General features: G+C 41.1%; 2 protein-coding genes and 1 pseudogene across 2 annotated transcripts; 2 read left to right on the forward strand and 1 right to left on the reverse strand.

Moving 5' to 3' along the window:
• Positions 1 to 326: 326 nt before the first annotated feature.
• LOC133924021 (histone H4) lies at positions 327 to 978 on the reverse strand. The gene has a single exon (XM_062369378.1). The coding sequence runs from the start codon at positions 902 to 904 to the stop codon at positions 593 to 595; it is 312 nt and encodes a 103-aa protein (XP_062225362.1). The 5' UTR covers positions 905 to 978; the 3' UTR covers positions 327 to 592.
• A 3,363-nt stretch (positions 979 to 4,341) lies between these two features.
• On the forward strand, positions 4,342 to 7,914 carry LOC133924030 (protein NETWORKED 2A-like). Its single transcript, XM_062369391.1, has 2 exons — positions 4,342 to 4,868; positions 5,186 to 7,914. Exons 1-2 carry the CDS (start codon positions 4,775 to 4,777, stop codon positions 7,678 to 7,680), a joined length of 2,589 nt encoding a protein of 862 aa, XP_062225375.1. The 5' UTR covers positions 4,342 to 4,774; the 3' UTR covers positions 7,681 to 7,914.
• Positions 7,915 to 8,747: 833 nt separating this feature from the next.
• On the forward strand, positions 8,748 to 17,112 carry LOC133885592 (SAC3 family protein A-like; annotated as a pseudogene).
• Positions 17,113 to 19,752: the final 2,640 nt, after the last annotated feature.

Here is a 19,752-nt window from a genome sequence, read left to right on the forward strand (position 1 = left end):
AGGACAACTTGGCGAACCGGGGGAAAGAACCAAAGAAGACAAAAACGATCAATTTATAAAATCCCAATGAACATACCGAGGCAACAAGATCTCAGCCATTTAGTATGCGAAACTTTGATCTTCTAATCAAGCGAGATTTTGCACCGATAGATTCATCAAAACATATCACCTACGGATTGAGTGCTTACTTTTCACTCGCATATACTGTTTACCTAGCCTCATGTGCGTACGTTTGTGTTTACATATTTTTTATTTAAATCTCAATTTTATCTAGCAAAAACCAGACAGCAGCAGCGCAATATTTGAAGCGAACGACCCAGCTGTGGTTAATTCTAGAACACTATAACAAGGCAAGGCGCCGATTCACATATTAGAAGTCAAGAACACAAGCAAATGAGGCAAAGCACGGGATGCACATATTACGAGTTCAGACCACGCAAGCAAATGCCGATGAACCTTGCAGTGCGGCAACAACCAGAACTACCGACAACACTAAGCAACAAAACGCATGAACCAGAACACTCTCGTCTCCACCACGATTTCTTGACCGCGACCCAAGACTTTTGCCACGGCCACCCTGCGGCGGCGCGCTTCAGCCGCCGAAGCCGTAGAGGGTGCGGCCCTGGCGCTTGAGCGCGTAGACGACGTCCATGGCGGTGACGGTCTTGCGGCGGGCGTGCTCCGTGTAGGTGACGGCGTCGCGGATAACGTTCTCCAGGAAGATCTTGAGCACGCCGCGGGTCTCCTCGTAGATGAGACCCGAGATGCGCTTCACGCCGCCCCTACGGGCCAGCCTCCGGATCGCTGGCTTCGTGATGCCCTGGATGTTGTCGCGGAGGACCTTGCGGTGCCGCTTCGCGCCGCCCTTGCCCAGCCCCTTGCCGCCCTTGCCGCGCCCCGACATGGCCGCTGCGCTCGGTCGCTCGAACACGGAAGAGATGTTGGGGATTTTGGACCGGGATGTGATGGCTGGGAGCCTGGGAGTGACGAGTGCGATGAGGCGAAGCCGCGAAGGGGAAGGGGCTATTTAACGGGAGAGCGGTGGGTGCGGATGCAGGCTGTGCCGTTGGATGGTGAGGAAACGAACGGATGAGATCGGGAGTTGGGTAGATGCTGCAGATCGATGACGTGGATCGAGGCGCGGATCGATGAGTTGGCGGGCGGGGTCTGAAAAATTCGTATTTTGGGCGCCCAAATTGAGTTGTTTCGCGAAAAGTTAACGGGGTTGTGCAGCAAATGCTTCTCTGACGGGTGGGAATGTGAATCGTGTGATGGTGTTTTAGGCAGGATTATTTCCTCTTGGATGCAAATTTTAGTGGGATTATGTATAATTAGGGCACATTTGGTAAGGTTCTGAATTCCTCCAAAATCCCCAATTCCAGCTAGAATGCATAGCACTACCCTCTCACATTTTCAAAATATAAATGAGAATATTTTCTCAATAGTTCGACTATTTTGATAGATTTTGATTAAAAAATAATTATAAATAAGAAGTAAGTGATTTAAAAACAGAAGAATCATCTTTTACTTGTTTCTCCTTGCAGTATAAAAAAGATAAATATTTCACCCATTTAAGATTCGACTTAGTTGCCAAAAACACAATTTGATAGAGATTCCATTGATTTTGGTGAGAAACAGGACCGTTTCTCTCATTCAAATGGGGCCATTGATACGTGCATGCACCATATATGCTATACCATATTATGCATGTTCCCATGTTTTATACGATCAAACAAATTTGTTTCAAAATTTGTAAAAATCAGAGCAAATGTCTACAAATAATAACAACTACATTCTGTGATCTCTAAAACTCCCTTCGATCTTAAGTAAGCCGTTTTATATTTTGACATAATAATTAAGTAATGGATAAGATGATCATGCTATCCTTCGGTTAATGATATACCACCCTTCAATCTTGTACACTATCTCTTCCTTGTTAACTAGAACAATTAATTAAGGTAAAACAGGAATATATGGTGAAAAGGTGTCCCGAAATTGTAGAACGTCTTATATTTTGCACATATCAGAGAAGTCTAAAACTACTTATATTTTAGACCCGAGAAAGTATGATTTATAGAAATATTGTTTGAATCAATAGCTGTGGGTGTCTCGTTGTTTCTTGGGGTAATACAAAACAACTAAAACATAGAGCATAATGTTTTGAGTTTGATTTTTTTTTCGAGGGGAACAGGGGTTTATTAGAAGCGACTAAAGTCTCTACAATCTTTATCAAGAAGCTCAGCGACACACAGAGGCCAATCAAGCCGCAAAACCGCAACCACCGAACCCCTTTTAGCTACTTGTGCTAACTCATGAGCTACTCTCTTTCCCCCCTGTTCACTTGACTAAAACGCCTATCCGGCAACAAAAGGGTCAGATCCTTGGCTACTTTCAGAACCCAACCGAAGCTCGCACAATCCCAATCAGAGGTTGACATGCCCACTGCCAGTGACGTACAGTCCACTTCGAAAATGCAAGGCATCTTCACCCAATCTTTCGCAAGACTACAGCCCAACAAGCACGCCTGCGCTTCAGCTTCCAAGGAACTGCCGCACGCCGAAAGATCAGACCAAGCAGTTAGCAAAACTTCACCAAAACAATTCTTGATAACACATCCTGCGAATGATTCTCCTGACCGCAAGTCAAAACTCGCATCAGTATTAACTTTCACCCATCTGACCGGAGGCAGAGTCCATTTAGATGAATCAACCTGCCTCTGAGAAGACCGTGAGACTCCATCCCAAGTCTGCAGAAATCTTGAGCATGTGACACTAGCCTTACCCCTGTCACCTGAAGCGTTCTGGATTTACAACAGTGTTTCCAGATAATTCTTCAAAAAGCGTTCTAGATTTGCAACAGTGTTTTGAGTTTGAAGTTTTTTTACCTACGAATTGTGATGCAATGGTGGTGTGTACCTTTGGCGAGATTTATAGTACAAACTTTGTGTTTGAGTACAAAGCTAACAAACTCCGTGCACCAAACTCACGAGTGTAAGAGTGTTTTATGGTGTACAGTGAAATATGTATTGTTTGTGTAACTGCAAACTCTTTGAACCACCTTTCTTGCCCCTTGTTGCATTGGAGTGACGCTATCACCCCCGTTGTTATGGTTGCACAGAGCTTACAATTACACCATGCCTCATACTTGAACTGCAATGCCCCCTACATCGTTGCATGATTCTGAGTATAGATTCTAGCGCCATTGCAATCATACCATTAGCATGTGATTGCAACCTTTTTGAACTCAGGGAGGGGGAGGGCAGAGCACGAAGCTTGAATTCATTTTGTTTGCAAATTTCTTAGTTGAAATTGAAATTCTATTTGAAATCCTTGATATTCTGATTTTAACTAAAAAACCCTTGAAACAATGGACTCGTACAATTGAAAGAGAAAATTCCAACTAGAAGCCCGGATTTCCGACATAGAGTTTAAAGTCGCAAATAAAAAGTGTTGAAGAAACTACCAATTGAAAGTCAAAGTTATTATTTGTAAGCCCCAAAATTGTGGTTTGGAATTAAATGTTCAAGATGGCTATTAAAAGCACAGTGAGGTACATAGTCAAATTGGGGTAGCTTTTTGGAGGGAGGGGATGTGGAGAGACGAAAGGATGCTAGTTGCAACATCAATCAAGAGGAGTGTATAGAACGGTTGTTCTCATTGTTTACATAATCATATGTTTTTTTAATTTTTTAATTATCGAATCAAAAGTATCTTGGAGACACTTTTAAAAAGCATTACTAGCATGACCACATGAACATCCTATACTTAGACAAGTAGACAACCCAAGTAAAATACTGCACCCATGTTCTATCCAAACTAGCAAAGAAACTAGATTGTTTTGTATCTAGAGGTGTTGCCCAAGCTCTTTTGAACTAGGAATGTGGTTCATATAAGTGATGTTTTTATAGGAGTGTTATTGTTTGAGTTTAGTTTTCTAGTTTTATCTAGTTATGATAATTTCATTATTCTTACTATACATTGCAGCTATGTTTTTATCTTTCACGTATTTAAACTTTTATGGCCTCTATTGTCGCCATCTGGTTGTTATCCTAGCCAGTGACGTTTTCGCAAACCAAACATTACTAGATTTGCTATTTTTATTCAATAGTTATAACTGGAGGGCTAAAAACTCAAACTTTAACTTGCCATTGTCACAAATATTATACTAATTGGTTCATCGGTGGATACTGCATAGACATATTTTAATTAGAGAAAATATTCTAAATTAAAAAGCTATACAATTATATTAAACTTATAGCGGATAGATAATCCATAAACACCCAGCCAATAAAATAACAAAAACCCAACCCCACAAAACCACGCCAAGCCCCGGCCGGTTGATCTCTCCGGTCCTCGGCATTCGGCAGTTCCGACTTCTGATCGCACGCCCACGACTCCACGCGCACAAACCGGTCCCCGGCTCGGCTCGGGCCCCGGCGCCGGGGCCAAGAAGAGCGGAAGAACGATCCGCCCCGCGCGGACAGCCGCAGAACCACCCGCGCGCAGCGGGCAGCCACCCGCGGCGGCGCACCTGCCCCGCGATCCCCCTATCTCGCCATGCCTTTCTCCACGACCACGGCCTCGCCTCTTCTCGCCCTGGGGTCCTCCCGGCCCCGCCCCAACCTCCGCCCCGTGGCCAGCGCAGCGCAAGTAGCGGTAGCAGCAGTAGCCGTACTAGAGGAAGGTTAGGGCGAATAGAAACCAGGAGAAGGGGGAGGGGGAGGAGGAGGAGGAGGACGGGATAAAGGGGGTGACGACGGAGGGAGCAGACTGCGATGCTGCGGCGCGCGGCGAGCAACGCCTACTCGTGGTGGTGGGCGAGCCACATCCGCACCACGCAGTCCAAATGGCTCGACAACAACCTCCAAGGTAGTAATCTTGCCTGCCACATTGCTTAAAAGGAAATCCTCCACATAACAGACGAACACATCAGAAGTCGTGACCTACAATTATTGACGTTGTTGTTGATGTTGATCATTGTTGTGATGGATCGATCAATGTTGCAGCGGTCTTTGCTAGTACTATAGATTACGATTGTTTGTGTAGCCAATTTATATCTTTGAGCATGAAATGTTTGTCCAAGTATTGGTTTATCTTCCATTAAAAAAATTATCGATTTAGCGCTTCTGATCTATACGTACCTTGTTGTCTCAGAATTGTTCAAGATATGTTTATTGTCGTTGCAGAGATGGAAACCAGGGTGAAGGCCATGATCAAACTCATAGAAATAGACGCTGACACTTTCGCGAAGAAGGCGGAGCTGTACTTCAGGAGCAGGCCTGAGCTGGTAAATTATGTTGAGGAGACCTATAGATCTTATCAGGCGCTTGCTGATCGATATGATCGAGTATCAGGGGAGCTGCACAAGTCCAATCACACTATAGCAACTGCGTTTCCGGAGCAAGTCCAACTCTCACTGCAAAATGATGATGGCGACGGTTTCCCAAAGGGTATCACAGGGATCAATATCAGTAGAGGAACTAGCCCGGCTCCAAAGCGGACACAGACGCATAGAAGGATCAGCTCTCAGATGAGCAAAGACAAGGCACAAGAAGAGATTGAGAGGCTGCAGAAGGAAATCCTGGTGTTTCAGACCGAGAAAGAGTTCTTCAAGAGCTCTTATGAATCTTCGCTAAATAAGTACTTGGACATTGAAAGACGGGCGACAGAAATGCAAGAGGAAGTATGGAGCTTGCAAGAGACTTTTAGTACCAGTGCAGTTATTGAAGACAATGAAGCTCGAGCCTTGATGGCTGCACGGGCCCTTATTTCCTGTGAAGATACACTGGTTAACTTGCAAGATCAGCAAAAGAGATCATCTCAAGTGGCAAGAACAGAGTTCAAACGAGTCATAGATGCAAAAAAGAAGCTAAGTACTTTCACGAGTGAGTGTGGGCACCCTCATAATCAAAAGGAGCTAAGTGATCAGCAAGATGTAGTGACCATCCCTGCAAGTCCATCTACAGAGGATAATGATCTCATTTTGCAAAATGGCAGGCTTGAGCTGCAGGAAATATTCCAAAAGGTCAAACGGCAGTTTGAGTCGTGCTCAGAGGCATCTGTAGTGCATCTAGCAGGAAAGGTTGATGAATTCGTGGATAAGGTCATCACCCTAGAAATTGCAGCTTCATCACAGAATGCTCAAATCAATAGAATGAGGACCGAGGCAGATGAACTGCATAAGCGCCTGGCTAATTTGGAGGAAGAGAAGGGAGCTTTAATTGGCGATTTCAGTAAGTTATCTGAGAGGTTGAAGCAAGTTGAGGAGGTGCTGCAAACTATTCAGCGGATTGAGAAGTCTGTGCACAGTGAAAATGGAAACATTCACAAACAATTAACTGAAGCATGCAGCAGTCTTAATGATTTTGTGGAAAAGTTGGATGCTCCTCTGAGCGAAGAATTAGTAGATTCATCCCAAGAGTCTAAAGGAATTACTTCTGAAGAAGATGCAGATAAGCCTGATACACTCTCTGAGCCATTTCAAGGTGATTCAGGAACTGCAAGTAAATCAATGGATGAAGAATCATTGGACTCATTTGATATCTCTAATGAGGCACAGGAAGAAGAGCCAGATGGCACCTTAGGGTGGCAGCAACTAGTTTTAAATGGGTTAGAGGGCAAGGATAAAATCCTCTTAAAAGATTATGCATCCATCCTTCGGAACTACAAGGATACAAAGAAACAGCTTTCAGAAATTGAGAAGAAAAATCGAGAATATCATCTTGAGGCAATGTCAGAGATGAAGGAGTTAAAGAGTGCCAATGCAACGAAAGATGATGAAATTCGCTCTCTTAGACGAATGTTGAGTTCTTTACAGACCAAGTTCAACACTTTTCCACTTCATTATGTTGAGAAGTCTGAAGAGTCATCCGAAGCAAACACCAATCCTAGTCTTGAAGACAAAGAGATTGCTGAGATAGAAGAATACATGAAGCATTGTGAAGATGAAGAACCACATGTTTCTTCGTTAGAGGATAAATTCAAAGTAGAAATTAGCAGAGTGTTGGAGGAAAGCTTGGACTTCTGGTTGAGGTTCAGTACATCGTATCATTATATGCAGAAATTCCAAAAATCATTCGATAAAGCGAAAGCTGAATTGGATAGACTTACTGATGCGAAAGCTCAGGATGGCTTAGAAACCGGCTCTGCTAGTCAGTCTGCTAGAAAACATGAATCAGCTGCACTTGAAAAGAAATTCCGTGACTTGAGTACTGATCTGCAGGTTTGGTTGGAAAAAAATGTGCTGTTACAGTGGGAGCTAGAGAGTAGATTCTCACTGCTGTGCAGCATACAAGAGGAGATATCAAAGATCACGATGTTAAATAGAACCGATGAAGCTCACTTTACTCCTTTCCAGGCTGCAAAGTTCCAAGGAGAGGTGAGCAATATGAAGCAGGAGAATAACAAGGTCACCAAAGAGCTACAAGCTGGGCTTGACCATGTAAGGGGCCTCCAAGTGGAGGTTGGGAGGGCTCTTTTGAAGCTCAGAGAGAATATTGAACTATCCATTGGGAGAAGCAACCGAGCACAACAGAACTTCAGATCTCTGTCAGTGAAGGCTGGGGTACCACTTAGAACTTTCTTGTTTGGTTCTAAGCCGAAAAGAGCATCGTTATTTTCATGCATGGGACCTATAATGCCGAAGCCGGTTTCTGACATGAGGCCAGGGCTTTTTAGATAAGACTGTTTAGACTGTCAGCTACAATTTTTTTAATTGTTTGATATGAATGATATCTCCTCAAAAAATATGTTAGGTTCAATTGAATGTTGGGTCTTTGTAGGTTTTAAGAATGTAAAGGATCATGTAATCAACTTGTTTTTCCTTTTCACTTTCTTTTACTTGTTCATTGATGCATAGTCTGTACCTTACTGCCAAAATACTAGAAGCATCTGAATGCGATTGTATACTATCACACTAATCTGTGCCACTATTGTGACTTTTCGGGGGAATAGTGCTGAATTTTCTTGTGTTGAAATGTTCAGTTGAAAATACGAGTTGTTAAATAGTAATGTCGATTTGTTATTTGCCTACCCACTAGAAAAAGTAGTGGTGCAACTATTTGCAAGTTGATTGTCATCTTGGAGTGGTCTTGTATTGCATTGTACTGACTTGTCAATCAGATATTACTATCAATGACTTCCTTTTCCCTTTTCAGATTCTTTTAGGTAATTAGTTATCATGGATGGAATACCCAGCTCCCTCTGTGAGCTGCAAAATATATGTTGGTAAACGAGAAATAGGTTCAGTATGGAGTGAAATCAAATGTCAAGTTATTCTTTCAGAACAAGACCCAAAGATGTTAGCCTGAAGCTATAATAATATTCGTGTCGTTTCTGATGGTGACATTCATCATTATCCGATGACCTTTTCAGGCAGTGTGATTTTGGAGAAGCTTCATGATCTCATCATCAGTCTTACTTTCGAGTGACAATGTCTTTCTGCATGCAGGGTATCAATAAAGGAATAATGTTAAGAGATAAGTGTGCGAAAGCTTCATGCCTTACATCATGTTTAGTTGATCTCTAATGATCTAATCCAAACTTAGCTTGCATGCTCTTGTCTGTTTCCGAGTAAAAGAAACCGTGTTTCTTCTACAACTAAAATGGCACTACTGTGTCTTTCTTGTATTACTTTCTTTCTTATTTAACTAAATTTTGCCGGCTTTTCTGTTTCATTGAGCAATTAAGGAAGAAAGAGAAGGCTGACGCTGGTGCTATCCTAAGGAATGTACAATAAACTTGACTGAGATGGAGTTTGGTAAGTGCATTACTGCATTTGTGATACTTAGGAAAAACTTTTGATAGAAGCTTAAGTGCCATCTGATTTCGATGTTATGCTAAGATGCCATAAGCTTAAGTGCCATCTTCAGAAAATTACAATTAGTCAGACAGTCCATCTAATGTGTCACTGGTAAAATTTCCAGAAGTTTTAAGTTCATGCATTGATTATGCCGATTTAATTTGTTCCCAAATTTTTCGTGAACTATTGCCATATTAAGAAAGTTGAAATTGACTGACCTTTTATGCTAAGATCCCATAATGTATCTCATAAAGCTCACTCAAATGTTGTAGGCTTGTATCCACTTGCAACCAACTTCAGCTTGAATATATCTTTGTAATTGTAATTTTCACAAATTTTAAACTACTGCAAAATCTTCACAAGATGAGCTAATGCGATGTATTATTAATCTACACAAAGTAACATATGCACATCTGTCATATGGTCATCTGAAAAAGTGACATATGCACATCTGTCATATGACCATTACTTTCAGGTGACATTGAGTTCCATTACTTCATTCTTTTTTTCTGATATGATCATACAACTAAGCTGGATAGTAAGTTCTATTTATTTCATTTTTTTGCTAAGCATGGATGATGCTATATGATCATGCGGCTAAGCTGAATCCTCACTCCATCAGGCACAGGGATCCACTCTCTCGAATTATATGCATTATAAAATTGAAAATACTGATGGCCCATAGAATTTCCCAGACTAAAACTTCTGAAAGTTAAGACCTTCAATAAATAAGTTCTGTAACATGTCAATATGCACAGCATTTTTCATTTACATTCATCAACCCATTGACATTATTTTGTGCTGTTCAGGGATCCTTCCCTGTTTCACTTCGTACTTATGTTGAGCGGAATCTTGCCCGTTGCAAGGATGATGCCCAGAGGGCTGCCAGCCGAAGCATCTTGAAGGAGGTTAAGTAATTTTTTTTTTGCTCTAGTTTGCTTGCTTTTTAGCTATTTTATTACTTCCTTCGGTCTATTTTGCTTGCCATTAGCTATTTGCATGCGAAAGGCCCGGGTAACAGTCTAACAGCACTACTGATAGCAATTAATAGTGGCATTTGATGGAAAAAAATTGCCTTAACAAACAAAAACAGAAGTATTTGCACACCAAAATCAACCTGCTAAAGAACGTCTATTTCGACTGGATGTGCCAAGGTAGTATAATTATAACCATCAGTGCATGAGAAAACTAAATCTTTTTCATTTTGGTTAGGTATGAGCATGTGTTAACAATGCTAAAGTAAGTTTTCTTGTGAAACTATGGAATTGTTTGAGGGGTAAATAAGTGTCTTCATATTTCAACTCTAGAGTTTGTTTCAGTGATCTGTCCACTGGGCCGTCCTATTTACATTATTTTTTCTATCTTAATCTATGAACCTATTTGTAGTCTGTTAACTTACATTTTTTCGTTCTGATAATTTCAGATAATCGTGAAGGCAACTGCTGATGGGACCCTTAATATGAAGAACTGGGACATTGAACCACTATTTCCTTTGCCTGAAAATGCTACAAGCACAAATATGACTAGGTGTGCTGTCTTTTCCTCCATATTTTCTTTCTATTAGTGATGAGTAACTTTTGAAGTATGGTATGAGGCTGTAATAAACCAGCAATGATATGATTGCATAATGCTTTCTAATAGTAATGTTCTGTGGGAATGTTTAATGCAGCTTAATATGTATTATCTGGATGTTGAAACCGTCCAGAATGCTTCTGCTTAAGCAAATATAATTATGTAATGGTTAAGGACACTTTGTTCAGTATGCATGGAATTCCGCATTCTATTACATCCTTGCAAATACTTAGGCATATCACTACACACAAGACGGCTTCGCAAGGTTGATGTTCAGCCAATCATTGACAAAATTAGCAACAAGCTTCCTGGATGGCAAGGTAGATTCTTCTCCCTTGCAGGCCGAGATACTCTCGTCAAGTCCGTTCTGTCATCTCAACCAATCTACCACTTAACTGTTTTGCCCCTTCAGAAATGGCTCCAAAAGAGAATTGACAGAATAAGGCGGAGTTTCCTTTGGAAAGGAGAAATACCAGAAAATGTGAATGGAGGCCATTGTCTAGTAAACTGGACCTCAGTCACCAAGCCAAAGCATCTAGGCGGTTTGGGCACTTTAGAGTTGGAAAAGTTCGCAAGGGCGCTGAGACTCCGCTGGCTTTGGTTTGACTGGCAAGACCAAGAGAGGCCCTGGAAGGGCATGCAGGTTCCTTGTAATGCAAAGGACAAGGCTCTTTTCAACGCGTCAACCTTTGTTTCAGTGGGAAATGGAGAGAGGGCATCCTTCTGGTTCTCTAGTTGGTTAAATGGTAGTGCTCCGCGCAACATCGCGCCTCTCATTTTCAACAAATCCGGGAGGAAAAAATTCAATGTGAAAGCCGGTCTTACCCAACATAGATGGCTGCGGTATATTCAAAACCTAGAAACTGATGAAGAGCTCCATCAGCTAATCACCTTATGGTGTCTAGTGCGTAATTTTCCCCTACAGGATAATGTGCAGGATTCCATCTCTTGGAAATGGACAGCTAATGGCCAATACTCCACTAAAAGTGCTTATGAGATCCAATTTGCAGGAAGCTTTAAAAGATATCATATGCAAAATATCTGGAGGGCCAAAGCAGAGCAAAAAAGCAAAATGTTTGCTTGGATCCTTTTGCAAAACAAAATTCTGACCGCGGACAATTTGGCGAAGAGAAATTGGCCGCACAACCAATTATGCCAATTATGTGATCAAGCAAATGAGACGGTTGTGCATTTGTGTAAGGACTGCGTCTACACTAGAGAGGTTTGGATGCATATTTCACATTGGTTGCATTTTGAAAACTTGCCGCCTTTCAGCCAGTTCCGAACCATCTCCGGTTGGTGGAAAGCATCCTCAAGAGTGATCGATCGTGAGCTTCGGCGTGACTTCAATGGAATTGTGATTACCTTTTGGTGGAATATATGGAAGGAGCGGAATCGAAGAACATTTCAACACAAAAATGAAGTGGCGCTCAGGGTTGCTTTGTTAATCAAAGAGCATGTCAATGACCTCCTGGTGGCCTTGCCTTTCTCTTCATAGTCTTTCCGTCTGGTTGTAGCCTTTTTTCTTTTGCTCCTTCCTTGTAGCTTGCCGTAACTTCACTGGAGTTTAGGTGAACTCCAGTGCGGTTTTTTAGTCTGGCCGTAACTTCACTGGAGTTTAGGTGAACTCCAGTGCGGTTTTGTCGTTGCGGGCCTTTTTCGTTCTTTCCGTTTCCCTTTTTTCGTTTCTGTATTCCATTTGCTCCTGGTCTAATAAAACGGCAGCCCTCCTGCCGACTTTCTAAAAAAAAAAATTACATCACTGAAACATTAAATTCTGGCGGAAATTACTTACCGCACTACCGTTGAAGTAGCATCTTGATCCATGGGTAATAATCACCAAAACCAAATCCCTTTCCCTAAGAACTATCAAAATAAATGGAAGAAACAAATGAGAAAACAAGATAAGTTAAATAGCCTGGGGTTGTATAATCAGCATGACAAGAGGTTAAGTGGGCCTCTTACCCGCTTGGGTAGGTTTGGTGCATAGTTGAGATGTCCCGAGAGAAGCATTGCAGCTTCAAGTATGGGCTATATTGGCACTTGAAAGTATTTTCAAGTTTCAAATGTTGGTTCAATGGATGCTTGCATCCTGCAAAGTTCCATATCCCGTTGTTGTTAATGTTACACTGTGTGGCCTGTTTTGGAGAGTTTAGCTTCTTCCAGAATCTGGCTTCTGGAAGAAGCTGGTGAGGACTTCAATTTTTCAGTATAAAAACGAGCTTAAGCTCCCCTGAGAAGTGAGAAGCCCCAATAGCTACACCTTATCGGAGGGAACTTGAGCTTTTGGTGGCTTTAATCACAAACACTCCGAAACAGGGCCTATCTCGATTAACTAATCTTGATTTTCTTTTTGGTTCTTTGGCAGCACAGGGAAGGATTCAAGTCCCTTCTCCTTTTCATCATCATCGAGGAGTCCTAGTAGACCTTCGAAAAGTAGGTGGGAGCCCGTCGCACAGGAAAAAGTTGCTAACAATGCGGAAGTAGTTCCTAAAGAATCAACAAAAAGAAATATGTGCAGTAGTTTGGAAGCAACTAAAAGAACGGTAAACCTTTGGAACAGATTCATATTGCTTTCATGCCTTCCATTTTGAAAACTACAAATTTGAATAAAGCCATCGCCCCAAGCTTGTTTTTATACTTGTATTCTTTTCTGGGGAATACATTGCAGGGTAACAGTTGGGATCTGAGGAAGTTTGCTCAATCCTGCCAGGCTCCTTTAAGCCAATGCAGTCAGTGGCCTACTAAAAAGCAGCGAACTGGTGGTGATGCAAGTCTAACTGAAAATAGAAACGCCTCAAGTGACAATGATAAGGAGCAGGATATAATGGAATATTATGCCAGTTCAATCGCACTAGCACATTCACCTGAGGAAAAGATACGACGGGAGAATAGATCTAAGCGTTTTGAACGGACTCAGAATGCACCATCAAAACCTAGAAGTTCTGTACCAGATAAGAATGCAACAGCCAACATATATGCATGGAGAGCTATGTCACTGCTGCTTAATAGAAGTAGCGAGGACAATACTGGTTTGGCAGTGGAGGATTTAGATTGGGATGCACTGACAATCAAGGGAACATGCCAGGAAATCGAGAAATGATACCTGCGCCTTACATCAGCGCCTGATCCTGCCACAGTGAGGATGCTTTGCTAATTGTACTGTAAAATTGTAGGCAAGACATACATGTTGCTAGAAAAAATTGCTCTAGCTATTAATTAATATTTAGTGCTGTTCCTTTTCCTTTAGGTTCTTTATTACTCCTTGTGCAGGTAAGGCCCAAAGATGTCCTAGAGAAGGCTCTTCATATGGTTGAAACATCTCAAAAGAATTATCTTTACAAATGTGATCAACTGAAATCTATTCGGCAAGACCTTACAGTTCAGAGGATTCAGAACGAGCTGACTGTCAAGGTAGCTTTTCGTAGCCCCTTGTCGTGGTATACTGCATTGTAGTATTTAATAGCTAGATGCATATTATATAGAGTAAGGGGCTCTCTTACTGTTTTCCTTGAGAAAAAGGATTCATCATATTGTTTATTTTATCGATCTCATTGTTTTGAATATTGTGATTCACTAGAAAATTATTAAGTTAATGTTGAATCATTTGCCCCGTTTGATTTTTCTTTAGGACATCATTCCAACCTTGCATAACTGTTTCCCTTATGACATTTGGACTTCTTGTTTCAGGTTTATGAAACCCATGCACGCTTAGCAATTCAATCTGGAGATTTACCTGAATATAATCAGGTTGTCTTGTCTTGTTCTGATTTATTTTATTCATGAATAAGTAAAACAATCATGTGCCATGTGCTATTCTATTACCCTAGTTGCATAGAGCGAAGGGAAAGAAAATAAGAGTACTGAGGATCGCAATGATGCTTGTTTACATAGATTACTTTGCTAGCAATCACCTATTCTGTTACAAAAGTATAATGGTGGCATGGTGCATGCACTTTACTGGCATCTAGCTTTTAGCCTACCATATTGTGTAACATGCGACATGCTTGGACTTTGGAGTGGGTGTGTTTTCATGGTGGGATAGTCCTACATTGGAGGTTTAAAGTGTGTGCTAGCATATGCAGTAAAAGGGGCGGGAGGTGATGGTGGGTAGGAGCTGATGAGGGAGAGGTTCAGTGGGGTGGGAGCCTGGGAGGAGATTAGGGCTAGGAGGCACAACTCATGAAGAATATTTGGACTGTTTCTTTCTTTTACCCCATATCCACTGTTCTTCCTCTTCCCTTGCAGTCTGCAAGTCAGCTGGGTGCTAGGCATTGAGTACTTTGGGCCGAGGGGTGTTACTCCCTCCATTTCAACATATAAGGCATATTTGGATTAAGCACAAGGATTAATGAGGGTATGATTCCAAGAGTAAGAGAAGAGAATATGACCATGCTATGCCTACTTAAATACATTGGAAATAGGAGAATAGTAAGATAATTTTGACGTTACTTATAAATGCTGGAGAGAGAATATGCAATAAGGGCAAACGGAGAAAAACATAAATAAATTCACATTCGTGCCTTATATTTTGCAACAAACTTCGGAAAATTATATCTTATAGAAAGAAGCAGAAGGAGTACCTGCTACTACATGCAATTGTTTAGCGATATGGGTGATTAATGTAGGTTTTGAATTCAGGGGTAACTGGATGGTACCAGTTTCCCCGGAGGGTACTGGGAGAATTAATCCTGGTTGAGGGTACTGGTGTTTTGCATAAGGTCTTGTCAATTTAAGTGGTGCAAAGTGCAATTTACTCATGATTTTGAATTAAATTGATGAAAAGTGATTTTGGGTGGGAACTGGCCGGGTAACGGTCATCCCGGGTAAGATCCAGTCAAATTCAAAACTTGTATTTAAATTGTAATACTGGAATTGAAACTCTGATTGTAGTGTTATGTTGGTATCTATTAAGTGTTGACTAAAGAACAGCCTAGTTTTTAATTATGTTCTTTGCAACCTGTTGCAGTGCCAATCGCAGCTGAAGATGTTATATGGAGGAGTCAAGGGCTGTCATCTTTAATTCTCTGCTTACAACTTGCTATGCGTCATGCTGCACTCTAATAACAAAAGAGACTTGCTTTCATCGATGGCAAGGTATATCTGTTGCATAGTAAGATCCTGAAGGTTGCATAATAGCAGTGGCAGAGCAATGTTAACTCCATAGTCCATGCCCCTTCCCTGAAATCGTGGCTCTGCCAGACTGCCACTGCATAATAGGAGGATATATGATTTGGTTAATTTCATTGTTACATGAGCCCTTGATGCATCTCTATTGTTCTCAGCTTGCTGAAGGAAGCCAAGCAAGACACAACTGTCAAGCATGCCCTTGAAGTTCGTTCTGCTGTTTCATCTGGCAATTTTGTCCTATTTTTCAAATTATACAAGATGGCACCCAACTTGAATTCGTGTCTTATGGGTAACGATGATCTCTCTCTCTCTCTCTCTCTCTCTCTCTCTCTCCACACACACACACACTAAGATGTATTCTGTTGTGCTGTTGGATTGCAGACATCTTTATAGTGTGAATGACCGCCCCCCTCTCTCTCACACACCACAGTAAGATGTATTTTATTGTGCTGTTGAATTGCTGACCTCTATGTGGAGCGAATGCGCATTGAGGCTATAAAGTGCATGTCGAAATCGTATCGCCCAACTGTACCTGTGAGATACGCCGCAGGAGTTTTGGGGTTCGTGGGAATTAATGAAGTTTGTGAGGCTAATGGAGCTGATGGACTGGAAGAATGTGAGGAATGGTTAAAAGTGCATGGTGCTGTTCTTTTGGTAGATAATAACGGATAATTACAAATAGATACAAAGGTAAACCTTGAACCAGGCTCGTGCATTGTGTTTGTTTTGTGCTGTTATCTTGTGCTTTTGAAACACTACACTATTTTCATACTTTCTTTTGACAGGTTTCGTCTACTTCTCTATACATGCCGGAACCTGAGAATGCTGTTTCTCATGGTGATGCATCTCTTGCCGTGGATGACTTTTTGGCACGAGCATCATAAAAGATGTCATGGTGAGTATTTTTTTCCCCTCTTTTGGCACTGGTCTTTGGAGGTGCTGCACAAATGCAAATTGCCAATGCCAGTAGAGGTACTTTTTGTTATTGCAGAACAGAAACTTGAAATAGATCAGATGAAAGAAAATTACCGGCACGTGAAACAAATAAGCATCCAGGACAGAATACACACAAGTAGGTAACTTTCTAGAAGTCTCACATTGTGCTCTGATGCTGTTGTATCACTGGCTAGGCGTGTTAGTCTCCAGCCATTTGAGTTCCATATGATAAAGTCCAGAGGGTAAACTGGGATGAATCACCTGCTCAAAGTTATAGATGTCGGGGAGCATTGTGTTAGGTATTTTGCCAGTCAGACCTGAAGTGTACATGTCGTTGAGAAATGCGGTCAAACCGATTCACTGTATTATGCATTGTTTCACACATCCTGGTGATCCTAATGTCACTAATTCTTAACAAATTACAGAAAACAGTTCATATAAATTTGAAAAATACCTATATTCTTGTCGCCAAATTTTCTTCACTTTCTCTGGAAAAGAAAAGAGAGTCAGGGGCTCTTGGTATCAGCTGGGTTACAAACTTTTGAAGGTAAGCTTGTAGTTCACCACTGGGAACTGCACCATTAATGATCGTCGCGGGTACTGATTAGCGTCTTTGTAGTAGTACTATGTACTTGTCCTTTTTTGAGCTTGATGATCGATTTTTTTTCAATAATTGGCTTGATGATCGATTTGAGTTTAATCTGCAACTTTATTATGGTAAATGCTCTCTCTGTATATTAAAAATGTTTCCCATATATGTATGTTGTTTTGGACAAGTGTAGTAACTTTTCAAGCTTTACTAATACTAGTTGAATGCTCGTGCGTTGCAGCGAAAATAAAATTTACATAAGATGATATTAAGTATATGCATAGATATTGCTTATATCAATTGATCTAAGGAGTGATTCCTTAAATAATGTTCTTGCCTTGTAGAAATTTAATCACATCCTATTCCTCTCTGAGAATAAGAGTAAAACAATTTCAATTATCATGACATGAAACCACAAAATCGTGACCAATGGTTGTATTAATTGTTGTAAGTCATCCTTGAATGTCTAAAGAAACAGAATGATGAAAGTTACATAAATTTTAAAATCACTTAGTCAAAGGTTAAGATTGATAGTAAGCGTGTACGTGGAATCCACATATGTAACAAAATAAAGTTGATAATGTTACAACGCAAGCCAAAAACTTTTCACAAGAATATCGCATGGCTGGTTTTAATGCTATTCATACCACAATATTTTATCAAAAGAATTGACCAAACTACAATAAATTTAAATATCACTTCTTTGGATGTGTCCGGACACACCTGCTGACCCTACTAAATCAATCCTTAGAATCGATACATTGATAATAAAATAAGATTAATAATATTGCTATGGGTGAAGAGCAAGCCTGTGAGGAACCGTCCAAACAGTATTCGAATTAATCATCAGGAGGATCATTATTCATAATCCAACCTCGACGATTAACCCGAATACTATTCTGGTAGTCCCGGCACGCGTTTTGTGCTCAAGAATTGAAACACATGCCTCCAACATACTACATCACAACATAGCTTAATAAAGAGCAAGTAATAAATATTTATATTACAAATATTAAGCGTACAACTGATTCCAACAATTTATAACAAAAGCGAGCTAGGAGGAGACAAAAACCTATCAACTCCTAACTACTCAAAGATCTACGCAGCGAAAGAAAACTATACAATAAAAGGATATGAAACCACATGCCCTTAGGCTCCATACCAAAACACTGAGTTCGGAGTAGAGTGTGCTACTCCTGCCCACCACCCTGATTGGCAGGCACAAAATAGCCGAATACCGTCTCTTCCTCGCCGACCTGCGAACCTGCATCAACTTAAGGGCAGCACCCTGAGTACGAAGGTACTCGTAAGTCTTACACAATATAGAGCACATATACATAGGTTGGCTCCAAGGATCATGCATTAGCTAGTAGTAAGGATTAAACATTGCGGTTAAGTGAATTAAAGCGGTAAGCAACTTAGACATATGTGTGTGCAACTAACTTGACCAATATATATGAAACTACCTTGCATCACCAACTGAACATAAGTAATTGTAATTAACATGTGTATCAAAACTATAACAAGTACAAACTCTGACCAGTCCCACATAACCACCATGTCCATACCACCACCACAAACCCGAACCACAAATCCACAACGAACCTCTACGATCGATACAGATGAAACAATAGCATGCTCATGATCGAGAGTGCGGCAGTTCAAACTGTTTATACACCCTGCAGGGGATACTCCTAGATCCACACGACACGAGGATCATACGGCTTGTGCCACTCGCTAAAGTGCATACAAGGGGGTACCCATGACAACCTTTCCCAACCAGCCCCAACCGTGTGGGGCATGCATCGCTCGGCATGGCGATACTAGAACTACTCCCAGAGCAAACTAGTACCGCTTACAAGCTCGCCTGCTCACACCGTTGATGTTCACACCCACAAAACCACAGCTGCGAAGGTATTCGGCTCGCCTTACCATTAGATCGGCATGTGGTGAGTAAGGTAAGTGCTAAAACCAACGGTACCGACGGACGACCTTAAACGACACCCCTAACACCGTCCACATCTCGTCTCATACTCATCACTCACCAACCACCTCACCAACAACATGTATTTGTAATCAATAGTAATCCCTATACTCACGAACAACAGAAAACACCGTCGTTCGACTTCTACCGAAAGACTTAAGCATTGCTAAGCATGTATATCGTACTTGTACCTAGACATAACACCATCTCTAGGCTACAAAGAAATTACTTGAACAATTGACCAAGGTAGAAAGATGCAATCGGCATAGGTTCTACCCAAGGGTATCCGACACATGCATACATACATAAGCATATTCATCAATTGAGACTTCCAAATTTGACATGGATGAAATATGTTAGTTGCTTGCCTTGATGCACTGGTTCACAAAGGTGCGACACCTCGAAATCGATCTCGGTCTCCGGGATCGATGGATCGGCGTGTTCTAAGAAATATAACGCGTGCAATGATAAGTATAAATAAAATGCAACAATCTAAGCCATAAGGTGCAAATAATGAAATGCCATGAAAATATGCTTTAGAATGTAGGAAAATATTTTTTCTAGCTAGAACAAGTCATAAGAAGACTAGCAAAATTGGTTTTATCCATTTTGAACTTGTAAAGAATTAATGGTGAATTAATGAAGCTTAAGCCTAATTAATTAGCCTCAAAAATTTAATTCGACATTTAATGGCTGGGGATATTTTTAATAGATAGAGTAGTTTATTATGAAACCAACAAAA

The sequence above is a fragment of the Phragmites australis genome, chromosome 1 (assembly GCF_958298935.1).
Source record: "Phragmites australis chromosome 1, lpPhrAust1.1, whole genome shotgun sequence".
Classification (NCBI taxonomy): domain Eukaryota; kingdom Viridiplantae; phylum Streptophyta; class Magnoliopsida; order Poales; family Poaceae; genus Phragmites; species Phragmites australis.

Coding starts and splice junctions, on each gene's coding strand:
- LOC133924021 (XM_062369378.1), bottom strand. CDS start 904: ATGTCGGGGCGCGGCAAGGGCGGCAAGGGGCTGGGCAAGGGCGGCGCG.
- LOC133924030 (XM_062369391.1), top strand. CDS start 4,775: ATGCTGCGGCGCGCGGCGAGCAACGCCTACTCGTGGTGGTGGGCGAGC. Junction 4,869..5,185: donor GCTCGACAACAACCTCCAAG/GTAGTAATCTTG, acceptor TTGTCGTTGCAG/AGATGGAAACCAGGGTGAAG.